General features: G+C 41.5%; 2 protein-coding genes across 2 annotated transcripts; one reads left to right on the top strand and one right to left on the bottom strand.

Annotated features, from left to right (window-relative positions):
- Window positions 1-12,726: 12,726 nt before the first annotated feature.
- On the top strand, window positions 12,727-15,514 carry LOC143876827 (putative (S)-N-methylcoclaurine 3'-hydroxylase isozyme 2). Its single transcript, XM_077378523.1, has 3 exons — window positions 12,727-13,088; window positions 13,462-13,990; window positions 14,758-15,514. The coding sequence occupies exons 1-3, from the start codon at window positions 12,754-12,756 to the stop codon at window positions 15,376-15,378; spliced, it is 1,485 nt and encodes a 494-aa protein (XP_077234638.1). The 5' UTR covers window positions 12,727-12,753; the 3' UTR covers window positions 15,379-15,514.
- A 3,226-nt stretch (window positions 15,515-18,740) lies between these two features.
- LOC143892719 (uncharacterized) lies at window positions 18,741-19,124 on the bottom strand. Its single transcript, XM_077397562.1, has one exon. It carries the CDS (start codon window positions 19,122-19,124, stop codon window positions 18,741-18,743), a length of 384 nt encoding a protein of 127 aa, XP_077253677.1.
- Window positions 19,125-19,477: the final 353 nt, after the last annotated feature.

The following is a 19,477-nucleotide window of genomic DNA, read 5'->3' as shown; positions in this document are numbered from 1 at the left end:
AACAAGCATCTTGTAACAGACATATAGCAAGAGATGGGCAAGAAATTTGGGAATTCCACCTACATGGAGCTGTGTATAAGGCAGAGCTTGCTTGTTGCTTTACTTCAAATCCCATCTAAGTCGTTCACAAAAAAAAAAAAAAAAAAAAATCCCATCAAATAGGTACTCATCTCAGTAATTTTCATAGTGAGTGAATTACAAACAGCTAACTAGATTGCAGACTCCTATGGAGATTAGGGATTCCATTTTATATCAGAATCCCTATCATTAAGAGATGGGGCATTAATTTTTGAGTTTCATTTGCATATGTAATACAGGGCTTGTTTGTTATTTTCAGGAATTTCAACTGCATATGTAATTTCATCTGCATATAGTTACTTGAAATCCTGTAAATTGTCCCAATATACCGGGTACTCATGTCAGTAATTTTCAAAGAGAGTGAACTTCTACAACTAATGAGATTGAGGACTTTCAATCTTAATAACATTAGGGAATCCATCGTATGACAGATGGGAGGGAGAGGAGGGAAACAAGATTAGGACTTTCAATCTTAAAACAGAATCCCTACCTAGAGATAGCCCAAAATTTAGGAATTCCCATCGACATAGGTTGTTTAAATTGGCGTTGGAAAAGGCATGTTTTGTAGGTTCCTCGTTTAATACTCTTTTTAAAACTTTTATAGCAAAACTCCTTTTTTAAGAAAATGTTTAAAATGCGTTTTAAACGTATTTTGTAGGTTCCTCGTTTAATACTCCGTTTAAAATTTTTATAGCAAAACTCCGTTTTTAAAGAAAATGTTTAAAATGCTTTTTAACCGTGTTAAATGCATTTATGTCGATAACTTTCATCATTCACCCCGCTATATTTTGTAAATGACAAAATTTTATGTTTTTTTACTAAAATTTTTTGAAGAGAAAAGTACGGAATGTGGGCTGATGTTTGGGGAAATTACGGATTAGGGGCACCTTTTAAAACAAGAAAGAAACATCGGCTAATCTTCAAAATCGGGTGGTCAAAAGACCCTGATACCCTTCTGACATCGACAGAGTCCTCCCTTTTCATTACTGCTTATTAAATTGGCGCACTTCACGAGGATTCTTTTGGTTCATTTGAATGTGTATTTGAACCGAAAGAACCTTGGGTTCGTTTCTATCTTGGCTGTCGGAAATAGGGCTGGCAATTTCACCCGAAAAAGCGGGGATCCGCCCCGCCCCGCCCCGTTTGGGGAGGGGATTCCCCTATTTGAGAGGGGAAGGGGAAGGGGAATATAAAAATTCCCCGGTGCGGGGAGGGGAAGGGGAAGGGGATGGAGTTGTCCCCGCCCCGCCCCGCCCCGCTAATCAAATAATCAATGCCATTTTTTTTTGTAAATTTTTAAGTTTTTTTTTTTAAGGAAAACTACTAGAAACTCTGTGGATCGGCTACAAGATTTCCCCAAACATAAACTTAGCTTGTCTTTTCCTTTTAATTAGCTTCTGAGAGCATTTTGGGAACTATAATAACCTTTTCACAGATGTTGAAATAATAAAGACAAGCTGAGACGCTGAGTGTATGCAATTATCAAAAAATCGTAGTGCCAACAGGCCCAATATCGGTGGCGAAAATAAAATAATAAATTGCATTTTTATTTTGGTTAGGGACTTAGGGAGTTAGGGTTTCCTTAATTCCTTCCCACGAAAGAAACGGCTTAAAACTGATCTGAACGATCCTAGCCCCACAATAAAAATGTACGATTTATTTGTGGGAGATGATTTTTCGCCCCCTAGTTGTGGATCAGCTAATCTCAAATCTAGCAGGCGGTGGCCAAAGGCCCAAAGTGCCAATTGCCAAACCATACCAACAGCTCGGATCACCTTGCGTGTGTGCCACGTACCACATTACTACATTAGATCATAAAAAACAACAACCCAGAACATGACTCGCTTCGGATGATATGGATTGTTCATTTGCTAGTCCCTAATTTGGTATGGTATTGAACGGCCAAAAATCATCCCAAATTAGATGGTTCTATCATTTCCCCAGTAATTAGATTGAGATGTATCATTTCCCCACTCCCCAGTAAATCAGTAATTAGATGGTATGACTATGGTATTGAACGGCCTTCACAGAGACTGAGAGACACAACACATAGAATATCAAATGGACACTAAAATAATAGGGATAATTACATTTACACACCCTCTAGTTTCTGACACATCCACTTCCACCCCTATAGTTTAAAATGTGACAAATACACCCCTGTAGTTTCAATTTGTTTAAGGTAGGCCCCCTCAGCTGAACTGCTGAAGGTTCGTCCAAAGATTGAAGGGTTAGGATGATCCGATGGAGCTGATTTTTTGGGCACACCCTATCTATGTCAGGGCCCATCAAATGAACGCTTTGGATCATCCAAACAATGTGGGCCCACATTATTTGGATGATTTTTTGGTAGTGTTTGGATTCGGGTATAGGCCCACATTATTTGGATGATCCAAAGCGTTCATTTGATAGGTCCTGACATAGATAAGGTGTGCCCAAAAATCCAGCTCCATCGGATCATCCTAACCCTTCAAGACTTCATACACTTGATCTGTCTAACAATTTCTTCACTGGCGAAATTCCCTCTTCTTTAAGCCACCTGAAAAGCCTTGAATACTTGTAAGTACCTTGTTGATGAAGAGAAAAGTGCTTCTGAAGTTCGATTGTTTTAGTTCTTGAACAGAAACCCATAAAGAAAAATATATCAATTTTTTGAACCATTGAATTATTTCAAGTTCTTTGACTTCTTTCTCTGAATTGACAAGTAAAAACATAGATGATTTTGTATTTGCAATTGTGTTCTTGGCCTGATTCTGACATTGGATATTTGATTTGAAAGTTGAAACATCAGGAGGCTTAACAATAACAGTCTTTCAGGAGAATTCCCTTTGTTTCTGAAGGATGCGGGGCGGGGCGGGGCGGGGCGGGGCGGGGAGGGGATTTTGTCCCCGAAGGATGCGGGGAGGGGAAGGGGAATAGATATTCCCCGCGGGGAGGGGAGGGGGATTCCCCACCATCCCCGCAAAGGGGAAGGGGAAGGGGAGGGGGAAAATTCCCCGCAGAGGGGAAGGGTTAGGGGACCCCAACATCTGGCCCCGACCCGCCCCGTTGCCAGCCCTGGTCGGAAATAACTAAAAACGGATGGATGCTTGACACGTGTTGGAAAACTTAAACTTTTTGGAACGCTGACGTTATGTAGACACCCCATTTTGACAAGGCCCTAAAAATCCCCAAAATTGAATAAAATTCCCAAATTCCGAGTCCCAAGTATTCCGAAGTTAATCTCAAAAATTCCTGGGGACTGGGCCCAGAATGAGAAGAAGGTTTGAGTCTTGGAGCACCTTATTACACATATTCCTGTGTACAAATTCCCCAGGAGGTTGTTAGTATTCTCGAGAATCCCCCTGTAAAATTTCAGGGCAATCGGGCGAAAAATGAAGAATAAGACAAGCGAAGTATGTGCGATAATTAAAGTTGGGCTGTGGTAGGGTGAATTATCAAAGCATGGTTGTGTGGATATCCCCCCCTTTTTTTTCAAAAAAGACAAGATATTTTTGTTGGTAAAATGGTGGTTTGTCACTTTTAGAAGGGTATTTTTGGGAATTCTCATAATACTTAGGGTGTAAGCAATCCTTAGGGACCCTTGGATCAAATCTAAGGGTGAGGATCATTTGGAGAAAGAAGAATCTTCACCCTGTTTTCTACTTGCCCCCCCCCCCTTTTGGTTAAAATTTCTTCACAAATACATTAGGAAGGGCTGTCCAGGTAAAGAAGAGGGGTACAAATTTATCACCCATTTCCTTTAAAAAACCCAAATTGATTAGGGTTTGAGGAGGGTTTTTCATTTTTTTTCTCTTGCAACAGAGGGAGGAAGAAAAAGAGTGAGGGAGAGAAGAACAAACTCAGCTCCACCTAGCCTCCATCAGCAAAACCCATTTCAAAAACAAAAAAAAAAAACAAAAAAATTTCATCTTCTTCTCCGGCAGGCTTGCCGGATTCCGGCAAGCCGATTCCCCTCCACCTTGCTTTCTTCCTCTTCTCCTTCTTTTCTCCACCTCCACCGTCAGCCAGAATCTGGCGAGGCCAAACCCATCTCCGGCCAGCAACCCACCAAAAATCCACTCCATCTTCTCCATCTCCTCCAACTTCCACCGAAATCCCACCACCCAAACCCCTGTGGAAATCCGGCCACCACTACACCTCCTCCAACACCATTTCTCCTTCAACAGCCACCATCAACCTCCCAACCACCACCTTACCTCCTCCACAATCACCATTTCTCCTTCAACAACCACCACCATCCCTACCAGCCACCCTCTCTGCCGCCAGTTCTCTCCCCGCCGGCACTACCACCACCTTTGCAGCCACCTCTCCAGGCCACCATCTCCCATCTCCGGCCAACCTCCCACACCTCCACCATCACCTCCACAGAACCTGCAAACCGGCCACCCCTCATCGCCACCGGCCACCGCCACCTCTAGCCACCAAAAACCCTTCGAAAATCCTCCCAAGCCGCCGCCCATCCACCATCTCCACCCTAAAGCCGAACCCACTTGCTGCAACTCCCTTTCCCCCAAAACCCATTTTCAAAAACCCAAACTCACCACCACCGTCGGCCACCACCCCCATTTCTTCCTCCACCCCCATCGGCCGCGATCCCCATCTCTTATACCACCGAAACCCCACCAAAAACCCATCTCTACCACCGGCCAACCCCATATTCGGCCGGCCACACCCACCAATCCCCAATCACAAAAACCCATTTCTCTGTAAAACAGAGAGGGGAAGAATAACAGAGAGAAACAGAGAGAGAGGGAGAAGGGAAAGAGGGTGTTGGGCCCGTCTCCCCCGGCGGCCATCACCGGTCCTCCACCGTCAGCCGCCACCTTCTTCACCGATTGCCACCACCAACCGCACCACCCATTTCAAAAAAAATCCAAAAAAACCATCCTTTCCTCCTTAGCCTTCTACTCCCCAATTACCTACTACACCACCAGTTAACCATTCAGCTGCTTTTCCTTATGCCCCACCGCTTGTTGGAGTTCGTCCTGCACCACCATTAACATCTCCATCCATTTCTGCACCAGTGATGGTGTCAATTTCTATTGGACCCTCACCTGGACAAACACTACCTTCACCAGCACCAAGACCATTGCATATACCGGCATCGGTCCCAGGACCTACACAGGCTCCTCTACAAGCATTTTCTCAAGCCCCAGTTCTGGTAAGTACACCACCACCAGTCCAATCTTCTTTATCCATGGCACCGGCGCAGCCAATAATGGCACGTCCACAATTATCAATTCCATCACCAAACCCAGGTCAGCCATCAGTACCAGTGCCACCACAAGTGCAATCTGCATCACCACCAAGTTTCTCTCCCATAAAACCGCCAATGACAAGTTCAGCGAGTGTTCAACCCATTGCTGCTCCAAAATCTAAACATCCAAGCTCTGGTGATTTCACTTTTCAGCCTCTCAGAGTCCAGGTTGTACCTAGGCCCAGCAACCAAACTGTGGTTCAAACTACTGCAATGTCCACCCCGAGTGAGCCCAGTTCCATCCCCAATCTAACTCGGTTCAGCCTTAATCCAATTCAGCCCCAACTCGGACCCGTAACCCGACCCAATCCGAGCGAGCCCAGTCCAACTCAGCTCTTACCCAAACCCGTGTCTCAACCCGCACCCTTAACCCCCTCCCTTCCTGCCTTAGAGTCTTCGCAGGTTAAGGGATTTCTTCCTCTTTAGAGTCAGTCTTAGAGAGTTTAGGAGTCAGTCTTACCATCTTAGGGTTTAGGTGTCTGTCCTACCCCTGTAGAGTTTAGGATTCTGTCCTATCCCTTCATAAAATTTAGGATTTCGTCCTTCAATCTTTCAGAGTCAGTCTTCAGCTTAGGAGTCAGTCCTTCAGTCTTTCAGGGGTCTGTCCTATCATCATAGGGGTTAGGATTCTGTCCACCCTCTCATCAAGTCGTGCGTTTTTTCTACCCACTCCTGCAAGGTATAGGATGCTGTCCAACCCTTGCAGAGTTGTTATTCTGCTCATTCCGCATTTTTTTCTATCCACTCCTGCAGGGTATAGGATGCTGTCCAACCCTTGCAGAGTCGTGATTCTGTTCATTCCCCCCCGCAAAGCATAGGATGCTGTCCAACCTTTGCGGGATATCCGGAGTCTGTCCTCCCCTTGTGATGATAGGATTTTGTCCTCTTATGTCGAAAAAATCAAAAACATCTGAAAAATAAAAAATCTCAAAAATCTCGAGTCATTAGAGTGTAGTTAGGAAAATCTAGTCCGAACTACGGATGGCTTGATCCCTAGCTGAGGGGTACGTAGGCAGCTCAGGCGTGCTGCTGGCACCCTGAGTTCAGTCACCATTTTTACACCCTTTCTTTTTACACTATTTTCACACACCATTTTTGCACCCTTTCACCATTTTTTAAATCACCATTTTACAAATATTTCTCATCTTTTCGTCCACCCAAGTTCAGTCAAACATTTTTAATAAATATCTTCAAACATTTCAAAACAAAAGCAAAAATGGGCAAGGATGGTGATTGCCCGGTCACTCGGAGCCCTCTTTTCATTCCATTTTCGGTTTTCATCGTGATTTTCGGTTTCCATCGGTTTTCTGATGTTTTATCGGGTTTTGGGACGGGCGATGACGTAGCGTGGCCCCCTTCACAGGGATTGTCCTCGCTGAGCCCAACGATAGGCTATGACGATCGTGAGACCTATCCGATCTTCAGCGGATCAGGATCACTGAGCTCGATTCCTTTAGAATCGCTCCCTGAGTCTATCGTATGTCCCATTTTCTTTTCCCTGGCATTTTGGATTTACGCACACCGTCTATTTTCTGATCCCTTCCTTGCCTCACATCTTTTAGCTTAGTGTGTGTTTGTCTTTGGTTCCTCGTGTGTTTACTTTCAGCGTGCTTATTCTTTGTGCGTTTAGTCTCACATGCTTAGCTGTAGATATTTTCTGCTTTTCTGCTTACCATCTCTGCTATTACTTGCTTAGTTGTAGCTGTGCATGTGAATGTTATTGCTTTCCTAGATGTGATGAGTTAGGATTAGATGCAGTGAGTTAGGATTTGGATGTTTACTTTCTTTTGCCCATCCCCGGGTCATGCATGCTTAGATAGACGTTTTCTCGGGGATACTTGTTCCCATTTCACATGATTTTAGCCCAAAACTCTTCAAAGTTAATTAAAAATGGCATAAGAGACCAGGTGCTCGCACTTGGGCGAATTGGGGGCGCCTAACCCCTTCCCTATTCGTCATCAGGCACGGACCTTTTATATCTCTGGTTATCTGTTTCGACAGAGCACAGCATGGGATCCAGGGCCCACTTCCTTGGATGGCGACTCTTTCTTTGTTCGAGGTGCGTCTCGAATCCGGGCTGGTCCCCGAATCGAGAGGTATCTCACTTCACATCGCCGCTCATGCTGTGAGGGGCACTCTTTCGAGAGTTCCTTGGCGGAGCTCTCCTTCACGTGGATGATCCCGAGACTCGCGTGGGGGCACGTCCCCCCGCCTCTCTCGGATCGGGGTCCACACGTTATTGAATACTTTAGTGAGCAGCGTTATCTTTTCTCATTTCTCTTTTGGCTTAGAACGGCAACATTATTGAATACGTCTCTTTTGGCTTAAAATCTTTTCCCTTATCTTTTAGTCCTCATTATTTACGCCGACTTACCCTCATTATTTAACGCCGGCTTACCCATTAATTACGCTGGCGTACCCATTATTTTCATCGGCGTACACCTTATTTACGCTTGCGTACCAATTATTTCTCTTTTGGTTTAGAATATTTTCCCTTCTCTTTTGGTCATCGTTATTTACGTCGGCTTACCCCATTATTTACGCTTTCGCCGGTATATCCATTATTTCTCTTTTGGCTTAGAATATTTTTCCTTCTCTTTTGATCCTCATTATTTACTCCGGCTTACCCCATTATTTACGCTTTCCCGCCGGTGTACCCCATTATTTCTGCCTGCGTACCCATTATTTCTTTTTTGGCTTAAAATCTTTTCCCTTCTCTTTTAGTCATCATTATTTACGCCGGCTTACCGCCATTATTTAACGCTGGCTTACCCATTAATTATGCTGGCGTACCCATTATTTTCATCGGCGTACACCTTATTTACGCTAGCGTACCCATTATTTCTCTTTTGGCTTTTTCCTTCTCTTTTGGTCCTCGTTATTTACGTCGCCTTACCCCATTATTTACGCTTTCGCCGGCATATCCATTATTTCTCTTTTGGCTTTGAATATTTTTCCTTCTCTTTTGGTCCCCATTATTTACGCCGGCTTACCCCATTATTTACGCTTTCCGCCGGCGTACCCATAAATTCCGCCGCGTACACCCTATTTCTCTTTTGGCCTAGAATCTTTTCCCTTCTCTGTCCTCATTATTTACGCCAGCTTACCCCATTATTTACGCTTTCCGCCAGCGTACTCTTTTATTTCCGCCGGCGTATACCCTATTTCTGCTTACACCCTATTTCTGTTGGCGTACCCATTAATATTCTGGTGGCGTACTCCTGAATCTGGCAGCGTTCTCAGCCAAAGGAGATGTGAGAAATAATAAAATATTCAATAACGTCGTCGTTTTAAGCCAAAAAGGTGTATTCAATAACACCATTATAAGCCAAAAGAGAAGTGACGACCAAAAGAGAAGTGAAATGATTCTAAGTCAAAAGAGACGTATTCAATTACCGTTCTAAGCCAAAAGAGAAGTGAGAAGAGATAATGATTGACTTTGGGTTGTCAGCGTTCCAAAAAGTTTTTCAACACGTGTCAAGCATCCATCCGTCTCTATTTATTTCCGACGGCCAAGATAGAAACGAACCCAAGGTTCTTTCGGTTCAAATACAGAGTCAAATGAACCAAAAGACGCCTCGTGAAGTGTGCTAATTTAAGAGGCAATAATGAAAAATGACGACTTGTCCATGTCAGAAGGGTATCAGGGTCTTTTGACCACCCGATTTTGAAGATTAGCCCATGTTTCATTCTTGTTTTAAAAGGTGCCCATAATCTATAATTTCCCCAAACATTAGCCCTCATTCCGTACTTTTCTGTTTTTTGAACCAACAGTGCATCAAACTCAAATATTTCCCGTCCTTTTTTTTTTTAGCCGAATCAAGTTTTGCTAACTATGCTCTAAGTAGACCTTTCTCAATCTAATCTAACTACTATATATAAAGGCAAAATGATGAGTTAATGTGTTCCACCCTTTCCCGTTATTTCTGCTTGTGTCTCATGGCCATAATTCCAATTGTATCCCACATGTAAGGGCATTTGTGTCATTTGCCGTTATTTCCGCTTGTGTTCCACTTTTTGATACACACGTCAGCATTACTCTTTTACCATTAAGCCCTTTGTTGATATCTAACATCTGCCTCTGAGAAATTATTTGAGGGTAAAATCGTAATCTACATACAAAAAGTACCGACACAAGGTACCTGTCTATGACAATTACGGCAAAAAACTACCAAGAAGAGGCAAAGACATATAACAATGACGAAAGAACTAATTTATATTACTCATGTAGGACACTTGCAAAATATTGATGGATTCCGGGCACCTGAAGAGGAACAACAATTATGGAAACCCCTATCGATTGGAGGGCTACGATCAGCCTATATCGATTGGAGGGCTAGGATCAACCTATGGAAATGGTTTTACGGGCACAACCGATTGATGTTGTGTTCCATCACATGGACAGTTTAGATCAACCTCTAACCCTCTATAGATCGGAGGGTTCGGATCAACCTATGAAAATTATTTTTGGGGCACAACCTATGTAGGAAGTGGCCCATCCAAAAGAAATTTCTTTTCTTTTTATCTGGGATTTACACGTCAGCATTACTCTTTTACCATTAACCCCTTTGCTGATATCTAACATCTATCTCTATGAGAAATTATTTCAGGGTAAAATTGTAATCTACATACGAAAAGTACCGACACAGGGTACGGGCCATAACGTACATTTTAATAGAGTGAGGAGTGCGATAATCAAAATACGGTGAGTAGTGCCATTATAAAATATGGTAGTGAGGACATTAGCAGTATATATAATTTCAAACCGTCGTTTTTACTTGGATGTTCCCACGCAGGTCGGGTTCAACCCGAATTTGGGTTGGGTCTGGTTAAGCTTTTTCGCAAATCGGGTTCGTTTGGGTTGCGAAAAATCAACCCCAATTGGAAATCGGGTTGGGTCTGGTTGGGCAGTCGGGCAACCCGACCTGACCCGAAATCCGAATTTGGGTTCCATCTGAAGAAGTTCTGTATATTTGTGTTTTTCTTTTTTAATATTGAAATAGTCTCCACAGTCCACAATTGACGGTTTGGATAATCCTATGGTGCGGGCCATACCATACTTGAATAAAGTGAGGAGTGTGATCATTAAAATATAGTAGTGCGGATAATATTTCCCTTTGTTAATTATTAGTCCCTATTTGGTTTGGTTTTGAGAACCGATTGTGAGTTAAAAACTGATTATTGGTGACTCACTATTGGTTCTCAAAATCCAAAACAACCCGGCTTGAGTTGAGGTGGTCAACAATTGGTACCATCTCAAATTGGGTCAACCCAACCCAACCCAACCCGAATTGGTTCGGGTTGACACCCAAGTTGCACCCCTAACGATGACGAAAAAACTACTTTTCCTTATTCACTATGTGCGAGTCAACTTATAGAAATGTTGATATTACGAATGCATGATACCTGTAAAAATATTGACGAATTCTAGGCATATTAAGAGGAACAACAATCATGGAAACCTCTATAGATTGGAGGGCTAGGATCAGCCTATGGAAATGATTTTACGGGCACAACATATTGATAGTTGTGTTCCAACACATAGACGGTTTAGATAAACCTATGACGTGGTGTGTACAATTTTAAATGGATAATTTTAATCGTGCATTTGTACTGGTTTGAAAAAAAGCTACAACTGTCACCTTTTCAACTAGACTTTCTTCTTGTCTAAAAAAGGGATATTATGCATTTATTACTTGTTAATCGATAAGTAGAAAGGTTATCAAAAGGGGTTCAAAAGTGGTGGCCAACTGGCCTTGAAAAAGAAGAGGAGAACACTAGAACCGGCAAAGCACATCAGCATTATTTGTTTTGCATTTTGAAAATTGATCGAGTCCAAAACCTATTCTTGGCAAAATTGGGCATTTGGTTCGTAATTGTAGAATCAATTTTGGAATAACCAATTCTACATCCCATAACCAATTCTACATCCCAATGCCTTTATGTCATTCTCACAAAGGGTTGAAAGTTGAGACTTTGCTTCTCTTCTCTTATTCACATGGATAGAAAACGGGCATTGTTTTTTGTAACATGACCTACTTGAGATAGTTTCTTGGGTCCGGTCGGGTTAATTTTTATAGAAATGTCATTGTTTATTCATGCATGATTTTATTAAATGTTGGTTATGTTAGAGTTGGCGGGATGATATCACCCCCCCCCCCCCCCCCCGTGGGTGAATTTATCCTGAAACCATTAAAGTGGGGGATTTTATCCGTTTAAAGGAGGGGTGGGGAGGGGGATCAGTTCCCTAGAGTCGGTTGTTGATGGATACTTTTAACCAAGTAGTGATCCACTGATGTTAACTACTTGGATATGTTAATGAAAAGTAGACATTTAGGACATGCTTGGCTACCATGAATTGTTTTTTCCATAGCTTACCCAGTGGTGAGGGATAGAGGGAATGGGATAGATGCCAGAGGAACTGACTCACTGAGTGAGGATAGTACAAGAAAAGCCAGAATTAGGAAATACAAAACTCTACTCAAAATAGGATCAACTTTTTCCATATTTTTATCCACTACTCAACTTAGGCGATGGCACTTGACAGGAAAGGGGGACAATTGCCCCCCTTAATTTTTTGGAAAAAAATAATACCTTTACTCCCTTTTTAAAAAAATATGCCCCCCTTTCCAATCATCCCCACGATAGAAAGTAAGTTTAAAATTTTAACTTTACCATTTTTATAATTTACTATAATTTTTGCCCCCATGTGCAAAATTTCAGATAGGTTTTCTATCTTAATTTTAAGATAGAAAAAAATTACTATAATTTTTGCCCCCCTTGTGCAAAATTTCTGGCATCGCCCTGGCCGTCGTACCCTCTCACATCTCTCTTCTTCTCCCACCTGCTCTACTGCTCTCTCACCCCTTGGAAACACTAATTTATCATGAAATAAATTTCCTGGCTGCCTGACATTGCCATAGTGACCAAGGTTTAAAATTTCGGTTTCGGTACCGGTTTTGGACCTTGAAAATTTGAAATTTCGGTCGAAATCTGGTACACAAATCGAAACCAATATTTTATTCAATATTTAATTTCGGTGAAATATTAAATTAATTAAAAAAGAAAAACAGATTTTTTAGGTCAAATTTCGGAAAAACCAAAATTTCGGCCTGAATAAATGACCATTTCAGTTTTGTGTGGTTCGGTGTCGGTCATTTCGGTCGAAATTTTAAACCATGATAGTGACTACTAGCAAACTCCAAATGCCATCAAAGACCAAGCAGACAAGTAATTGGTAAAGCAACGATTGCCTTAAAAGCACAACTGCACAAGGACGGGGAAGGAAGTAATCGTTATCAAAACCGTAATGTGGAGGACTAAAGCAACTGCTGCCCAAACCAAAATAAGGGAGTTTTGATATCATTACCCTAATATAAAAGCAAAAGTACTCGGAAGAAATTCAAATCCATAACATGGAAGATGCCCCTTGGACGAAATTTGCACTTCCTGTGCTTCTTCTCTTCACATCCTTCCTGTGGTTTGTTCTTCGAAAGCCATCCGCAAACCTCCCACCGGGACCTCGTCCATGGCCGATCGTAGGCAACCTTCTGCAACTCGGCAGAAATACTCACGCGGAGCTAGCTAACCTGGCCCGAACCTATGGCCCGCTTCTCTCTCTCAGGCTCGGCACCCAGCTTGCCGTGGTGGCCTCATCCCCTGCTGCCGCCGCTGAAATACTCAAGACCCATGACCGAGTTCTCTCCGCCCGATACGTTCCGCAGACCTTCCGAAATAAAATTTATACTGGGTATTGTGAATCAACCAATTACTCCAAAAGCTTAAGCCGTTAGAGTTAGTGTTAGTTAATCATTTGATACTGCAGCATTCACCCCACGTGTAGCCCCTCTTAAGGAGTTGTTGGGTTTTGAACCAGGACCTTACGTGAGGCAATAACTCTGATACTAAAAGCTTAAGCTGTTGGAGTTAGTTTTATTTAATTATTTATACTTTAACACTCCCCCTCGCGTGTGAGCCCTCTTTTGGGTTGGCCATACAGGTGGGTAAAGTAGATGTCGGGTTTTGAACCTAGGCAATAGCTCTGATACCATGTGAAAAAATCAATTGCTCCAAAAGCTTAAGCTGTTATAGTTGGTGTTATTTAATCATTTATATTTCAACAGAAATTCTCTGGCTTGGGCATTAGAATGCGATGATCACTGGAAGGAGTTGAGAGCAGTTTGCCATACCGAGTTATTCACAACCAAGACATTAGATCGGCAAGCCCAGATGAGGGAGGAAAAAGTCTCAGAAATGGTGAAATCTCTGTTGGAAAATCAGCAAGGAAAGGCAGTGAATATTGCTGAATTGGCTTTCAAGACCGTTTTCGACATCTTGGGTAATGCGATTTTCTCTAGAGATGTTTACAATCTCGCAGACAAGGAAGGCAATTTTGGGGGTTTGAAGGATAATATTTCGAGAATGATGGAATTGGGTATCGCCCCGAATCTCTCTGATTTCTACCCAATACTTGCTGGACTGGATGTTCAAGGACTATATCGGGAGGCCTTGGCTTTTGATAAGAAAATTTATGATGTATGGGATGGTTTAATCCGGGAACGGAAGGAGACCCCTCATGATTCAAAACACGATTTCTTAGACATGTTGCTCTCTGCTGGGTTTAGTGACCCCCAGCTTAAAGCCTTATTTTTGGTATGTACTCCTATCCATATGCTTCCACTATTTCCCCCAATAAAAGATGGGAAATGTTATCAGCACAACGTTATTTTGATTTTTGCATAAACCCACCTGTCTGCTTCTTTAATTGGCTTGTGGCTCGTGAGAGCTTTAGTTTTTTTCCTCAGTTAATTGTCGACAATTGGCGACGGAAAAAAAAACCATCACAATTTCACTGAAAACCCGTCACGAAGCTCTGTTTGGTTGCCGGTAAAAATTTTGTCCTAGGAAGTTTTTAGTAAAATTGTTGTCCCATCCCATGTTTGGTTGCCTTTTAGCACTACAAATTTTTTAATCCCACTCTTGTAATGATTGCTTCTGTGGTGACATTGACTCCTTGTCCCCTCTTTTTCTTTCCTAGGAAATGATGTCCTCTCTTTTTCACTCTCTTCCCTCTCTCTCTCCTCCATTCCCATATTTGGTAATGACACCTCTAAATTTTGGAGGGAATTTTAAGAATTGTAGGAGAAAAAAAAAACCTAGCAAATTCCATTGACTTCACTGTTTGGATTAAAAACTCCATAGGATAAAATTTTTACTGGCAACCAATCAGAGCAGAGTGACCCCTTTTTGGGACGGACATTTTTCCATCTGTAATTATAGCAACTGTTTTTTGCTTTATGGTGAGGGATTTAATCAGTGGCCAAAACGTATATTAATTTTATTTTATTTTTGAAATGGAACGAATATTAATTTATATGTAGTAAAATAACAATAAGTTATCTTCATTATCTGGGTGGCAGGACATGTTCGTGGCAGGGGCCGAAACAAGCACCTCCACGATCGAGTGGACAGTGTCGGAGCTCATAAAAAACCCCCAAGTGATGAGAAGAGTCAAGGACGAATTAGAATTGGTAGTCAGCAAGCAAATAAATGGCGAAAACACAGTGAGAGATTCACATCTTGTTCATCTCAGCTATCTCCAAGCAGGCATAAAGGAGACTCATCGTTTACACCCTCCCGTTCCCCTTCTTCTTCCCCGTGTAGCTTTAGATGGGTGTGAGGTGATGAACTACAAAATCCCAAAGGGATGCAGAGTTTTTGTGAATGTGTGGGCAATTGGAAGAGATAGTGAGACATGGAAAGAGCCTCTGAAGTTTTCTCCAGAAAGGTTTCTTGAATCTAATATTGATTATAGAAGGAACAACTTTGAGTTTACACCATTTGGTGCAGGGAGGAGAATCTGTCCTGGATTGCCCTTGGCTTCTCGTGTTGTTCAGCTGATTGTTGCTTCTTTGATCCACAATTTTGAGTGGTCTCTTCCAAATGGAGAGGAGCCCAGCGAGCTAAGTATGGATGAAAAGTTTGGTCTAACTCTAGTGAGAGAACAACCCTTGCTTCTCATTCCAAAACCAAGGGTCTAGTTTGTTAGCTATTGCACTTCTCATTTATGAATGTTGATCTATATGTGAAATTAGAAGTTTTACTATGTAATAATGGGAAAATTTGAGTCCCCAAGTTATTTAAAACTTTATAGATATCATATATATTTCTTTTCAACTGGTCAGTACAGGAAAAAGGACATAAAGACATGGGGAACAAAACGGGGATGTGTTTGTCATTTTATGAAATGATAAGGCTACTTCTGTCATAAAAATGTAGCCTTTGAAAGATGGAAGTAACGAAGGATGGGGGTGACTGTGCTTCTTAGTCGCTCTCATGAAATACACTCTAAATTTAAATTTATTTATAACTATCTTATACGGGATCCCATTTTATCATACATATAAGTTTCTCTATGGCAATTAAATACCTTACGAGTGTATAATTCTTTATAGATATAGATAAATATCTTTCTTTTTAAGCATTGCATTTCGTTTTACCTCATAAAAAGTTAGCCATAAAGCACACATATTTTGCCAAAAAAATAAAAAAAAATGCACGTCCATAGCGTACACCAATTTAAAATCTATGTCAATATTATCTCTATGAACATTGGGGGAGAGGGAAAAATAACGGTCCAATCGCGGGCTGCCACATGTTCATGAGTAATGGGTAATTCCACCCATTTGTGAAAACCCTAGAATGAGTAACGGCCCAACCACGGGTTGTCACACGTGCAGGGTCGATAGGGTAACTCCGCCCCAAATGTGGAAACCCTAGTGTATATAGAATCCCAAAGCTAATGCCCTCTGTCTACTTAAACCCCCCTAAGACTCAAAGGTAGGGGACCAAGAGCCAATATAGCTTTCTCTATTATCACATATCTATTGCTGGTCAATGACTTTAGTATCGGAGGGCCTTCCCGACGAGCAAACTGTTAGAGTCAAGCAAGGTTGCTTGAAGCATTACACCCTAGGTATCTAGTTTGGATTACCTAGACTGCTACCTCTAGCCCTTATATATAGAGATATACTAGGGTTATTGACTGGTTAAAGAACTCTAGCCCATGTAGGCCCACTACACCAATCAATTATCTTATTGGGCTTATATTAGAACATACATAGGGTTATATTATATACCCAACACAAACTCTATGTGGTCTTTTGACCATTTGTTCATGCGCGCAGACGGTTCTTCATCACTTCTGAGGCCATCTCAGTAGATTCCAGTTCTTGGTGAGCAAACTCCAGGTGGTCTTTTAACCATTTGTTCATATGCGCAAACGGTTCTTCATCACTTCCGAGGCCATCTCAGCAGATTCCAGTTCTTGGCCGCAACAAACAAAAATCCAAATGAAATCACCGAATAACAAAGAAAATAAGTCAACAACTTGAAACATGATAAAATTTATGTGGTAGTTCGGCAATGTGCCTGTGTCCACAGTGGATATGGGAAGATTTTCATTATCTCTAAGTTTTGGGTTATAGAACCTGAACCTGAAATAATAACTGTTTAAATCCTCCACACCCTCCACACACAGACTGCATGTACAGAATATAAATATTCGATATAACAAGAAAAGCATCCCCTAATAGCATGGTAAATGGGCTGTCATAAGGAGGGTTGCTGCAACTGAGGTTAATGAGGTCTTCTCCCATGCAACTTAACCTTAGGCTGACCCTTAGTCTCTATTCAGTTGGCTCACTTGACTAGAAAAGTGTGGGGATATAATGTGGCAAAAGTGAAAGAAATGAAAAGTAGAAACTGTTGGATGGGTGTTTAGTTGTCAACTAAAAATGTAAAGAGAATAAACGGAAAATGAACTGGTGTGTTTGGTTGAATAGAAAATAGATGAAAAGTTAATTAAGTGAACACCTACTACCCAGCCATCATGTAGAGCTCACATATATATGGCCATTAAGACATTATACGAGCTCACAGATTTTGGACCAAAAGTAGAACCCTCAAATTTAAATGGGCCCTAAACATGGCGGACTTCATAAATCATGTGGAGCCCATATGTGAGTAACCCACAAAATATGAGGTCCAAATCTGGTAGAATATTTTTTAAAAGGGATTTGCTAGGGAACATCTGAGAAGGCATTTCGCGGAGCGTCTGTTTCATGAGAGAGCAGCCACATAGGCTCAGATTTTGTCTCAATCATTTAATTCATCTGAGTTGGCTGCTCTCTCATGCAACAGCCGCACTGCGAAATGCCTTCTGCGATGGTCCCTAGCAAATCCCTTTTTAAAAAGTTAAATCTTTGTCAAAAACATGTTTATTGATGACTAATTTGATTATTATTTATCAAAGGAAAATGATATTTTCACCCCATTTGTTTGTCTTTTCGTGAGATCGACGGCAATTCCCCCTTTTGCTTGACCATTCTTGAAATTGAATGCATTATTACCACCCTTTTGTTTGACATTTTATTTTTGTTTCAACAAAATACGAATAAAAGGGGTGGAAATATCATTTCCTGTCAAGAGTTGTTAATCCTTCAGATTGTACGTAGGAATCAATGTGAACAGGTAAAAATAAATAGAGGGGTGTCTGTGTGCTGAGAGTTTTTTTGGGAATCGTAACAGCCTTTTGACAGCTTATGAAATAATAAAAGACAAGCGACTTCGCCTATTATTAAAACATAGTAGTGCAAATATCATTAGCCTTAATATATTGATAAAATTGCCAATGGAGGACACCAAAATATGAGAATTGCCAACAGGGAAACTCTTTTGAAAAATTGTTAGAAAGGGACGAAATAGGGGTTATCAAGTCTTTAAAAGGTGTTATCAACCCTCTAAATGGGGTTATCAAACTGCCAGGGGGTTATCAACCCTCTTTAACAATTTTTCAAAATTGTGTCTCCCGTTGGCAATTCCAGCTTTTTTGTGTCCCAATTGGCAATTTAACCTAATATATTATGGTCATGTATGGAAGCCAAGAATATTTTTTTTCATGATAAATTGGTCTCTCCAAGTGCAAGAGAGGACCCTCAGTAGGAGAAGGAGAGAGATTTGAGAGGGCAAGATCCAAATGAGCTTGAGAATTGGCTAAAAATAGGGAAGAAGTAGATCCTATTTTGAGTCAAGATTTTTGTTTCCTGATTTTTAGCCACTTATCATCACTTGGAGACACTATCTTCCTCATCTTCACTTGGAGAAACCAATTTATCATGAATTTTTTTTTTTTTTTTTTTTTTTGATGAGTAAGCTGGGGTTAGGCAAGACCCCCACCAGAAACCATTAAAGAAAAAAGAAATTACAATCTAAGGGGGCTCAAAAGCCAACAAACTAGGAACATGCTCCCAAATGAAGCACAAAAAGCAGGAAGGCAAGGGAGAGGGCACCAAATCCTACCAAAAAGCACTCCAAATCAAGAGAACCTTGATCATGTAGAGGATTACAACCTAGTGTATATGGCTCCACTAGAGTCTTGAGCCATGAGGTCTAGCAGAATGGGAGGGGCTGATTCTATGCTCAGGTCATCTCCATTAACATCACAATTAGTCTTGGATAAGAAGTCTGCAACAGAGTTTGCTTCTCGCCAAGTGTGACTTATTCTCCAAGAATTTGACTCAGCCATACATTTATAGATCTTGGCAAGAGTTGGAATTCCTTTCCAAGGGCATTTATAATTTTTGAGGACAACATTTACAGCTACTAGAGAGTCCGATTCCACCCAGATATCAGCCATGTTGTTCTTTCTTGCCGGAATGAGACCTTGGAGGATTGCTTTTAATTCCAACAGGTGGATAGTTCCAGGAAGAACATTTATTGCGAACATCTTTAGACCCCTGCCTTCATAGTGTCTTCATGAAAAAAAATTTATGGTAGCCAAATTTGCCCTATACGTAGTAATAGTTGCTATTGGGGGTGCAACTTGGGCAGGCCCAACCTAAACCTGATGGGTTTAACCTGATTTCGGCTGTGCATGGGTTTGCCTTCCCTTGGATTAGGGTTGGGAAGCTTGATCTAATTCCGAGTTGAGTTAGGGTTGAGGCCTTTGGCAATGCACCGAACCACCTCCTATAATTTTATCGTGATTTTATTGCGACCTGACCCAACTCGACCTTGAACCCAATATCAATTTTTTTGTCTTTTTGTTTTTTTAATATATTTTTGCTTCGGGTCAACCCG

This window comes from Tasmannia lanceolata, unplaced genomic scaffold (genome assembly GCF_043159265.1).
Source record: "Tasmannia lanceolata isolate RefF3 unplaced genomic scaffold, GAP_Taslan_0.1 ptg000002l, whole genome shotgun sequence".
Lineage (NCBI taxonomy): Eukaryota > Viridiplantae > Streptophyta > Magnoliopsida > Canellales > Winteraceae > Tasmannia > Tasmannia lanceolata.
This window is presented reverse-complemented; position numbering and strand designations above follow the sequence as displayed.

Coding starts and splice junctions, on each gene's coding strand:
- LOC143876827 (XM_077378523.1), top strand. CDS start 12,754: ATGGAAGATGCCCCTTGGACGAAATTTGCACTTCCTGTGCTTCTTCTC. Junction 13,089..13,461: donor CGAAATAAAATTTATACTGG/GTATTGTGAATC, acceptor ATATTTCAACAG/AAATTCTCTGGCTTGGGCAT. Junction 13,991..14,757: donor AGCTTAAAGCCTTATTTTTG/GTATGTACTCCT, acceptor TCTGGGTGGCAG/GACATGTTCGTGGCAGGGGC.
- LOC143892719 (XM_077397562.1), bottom strand. CDS start 19,124: ATGTTCGCAATAAATGTTCTTCCTGGAACTATCCACCTGTTGGAATTA.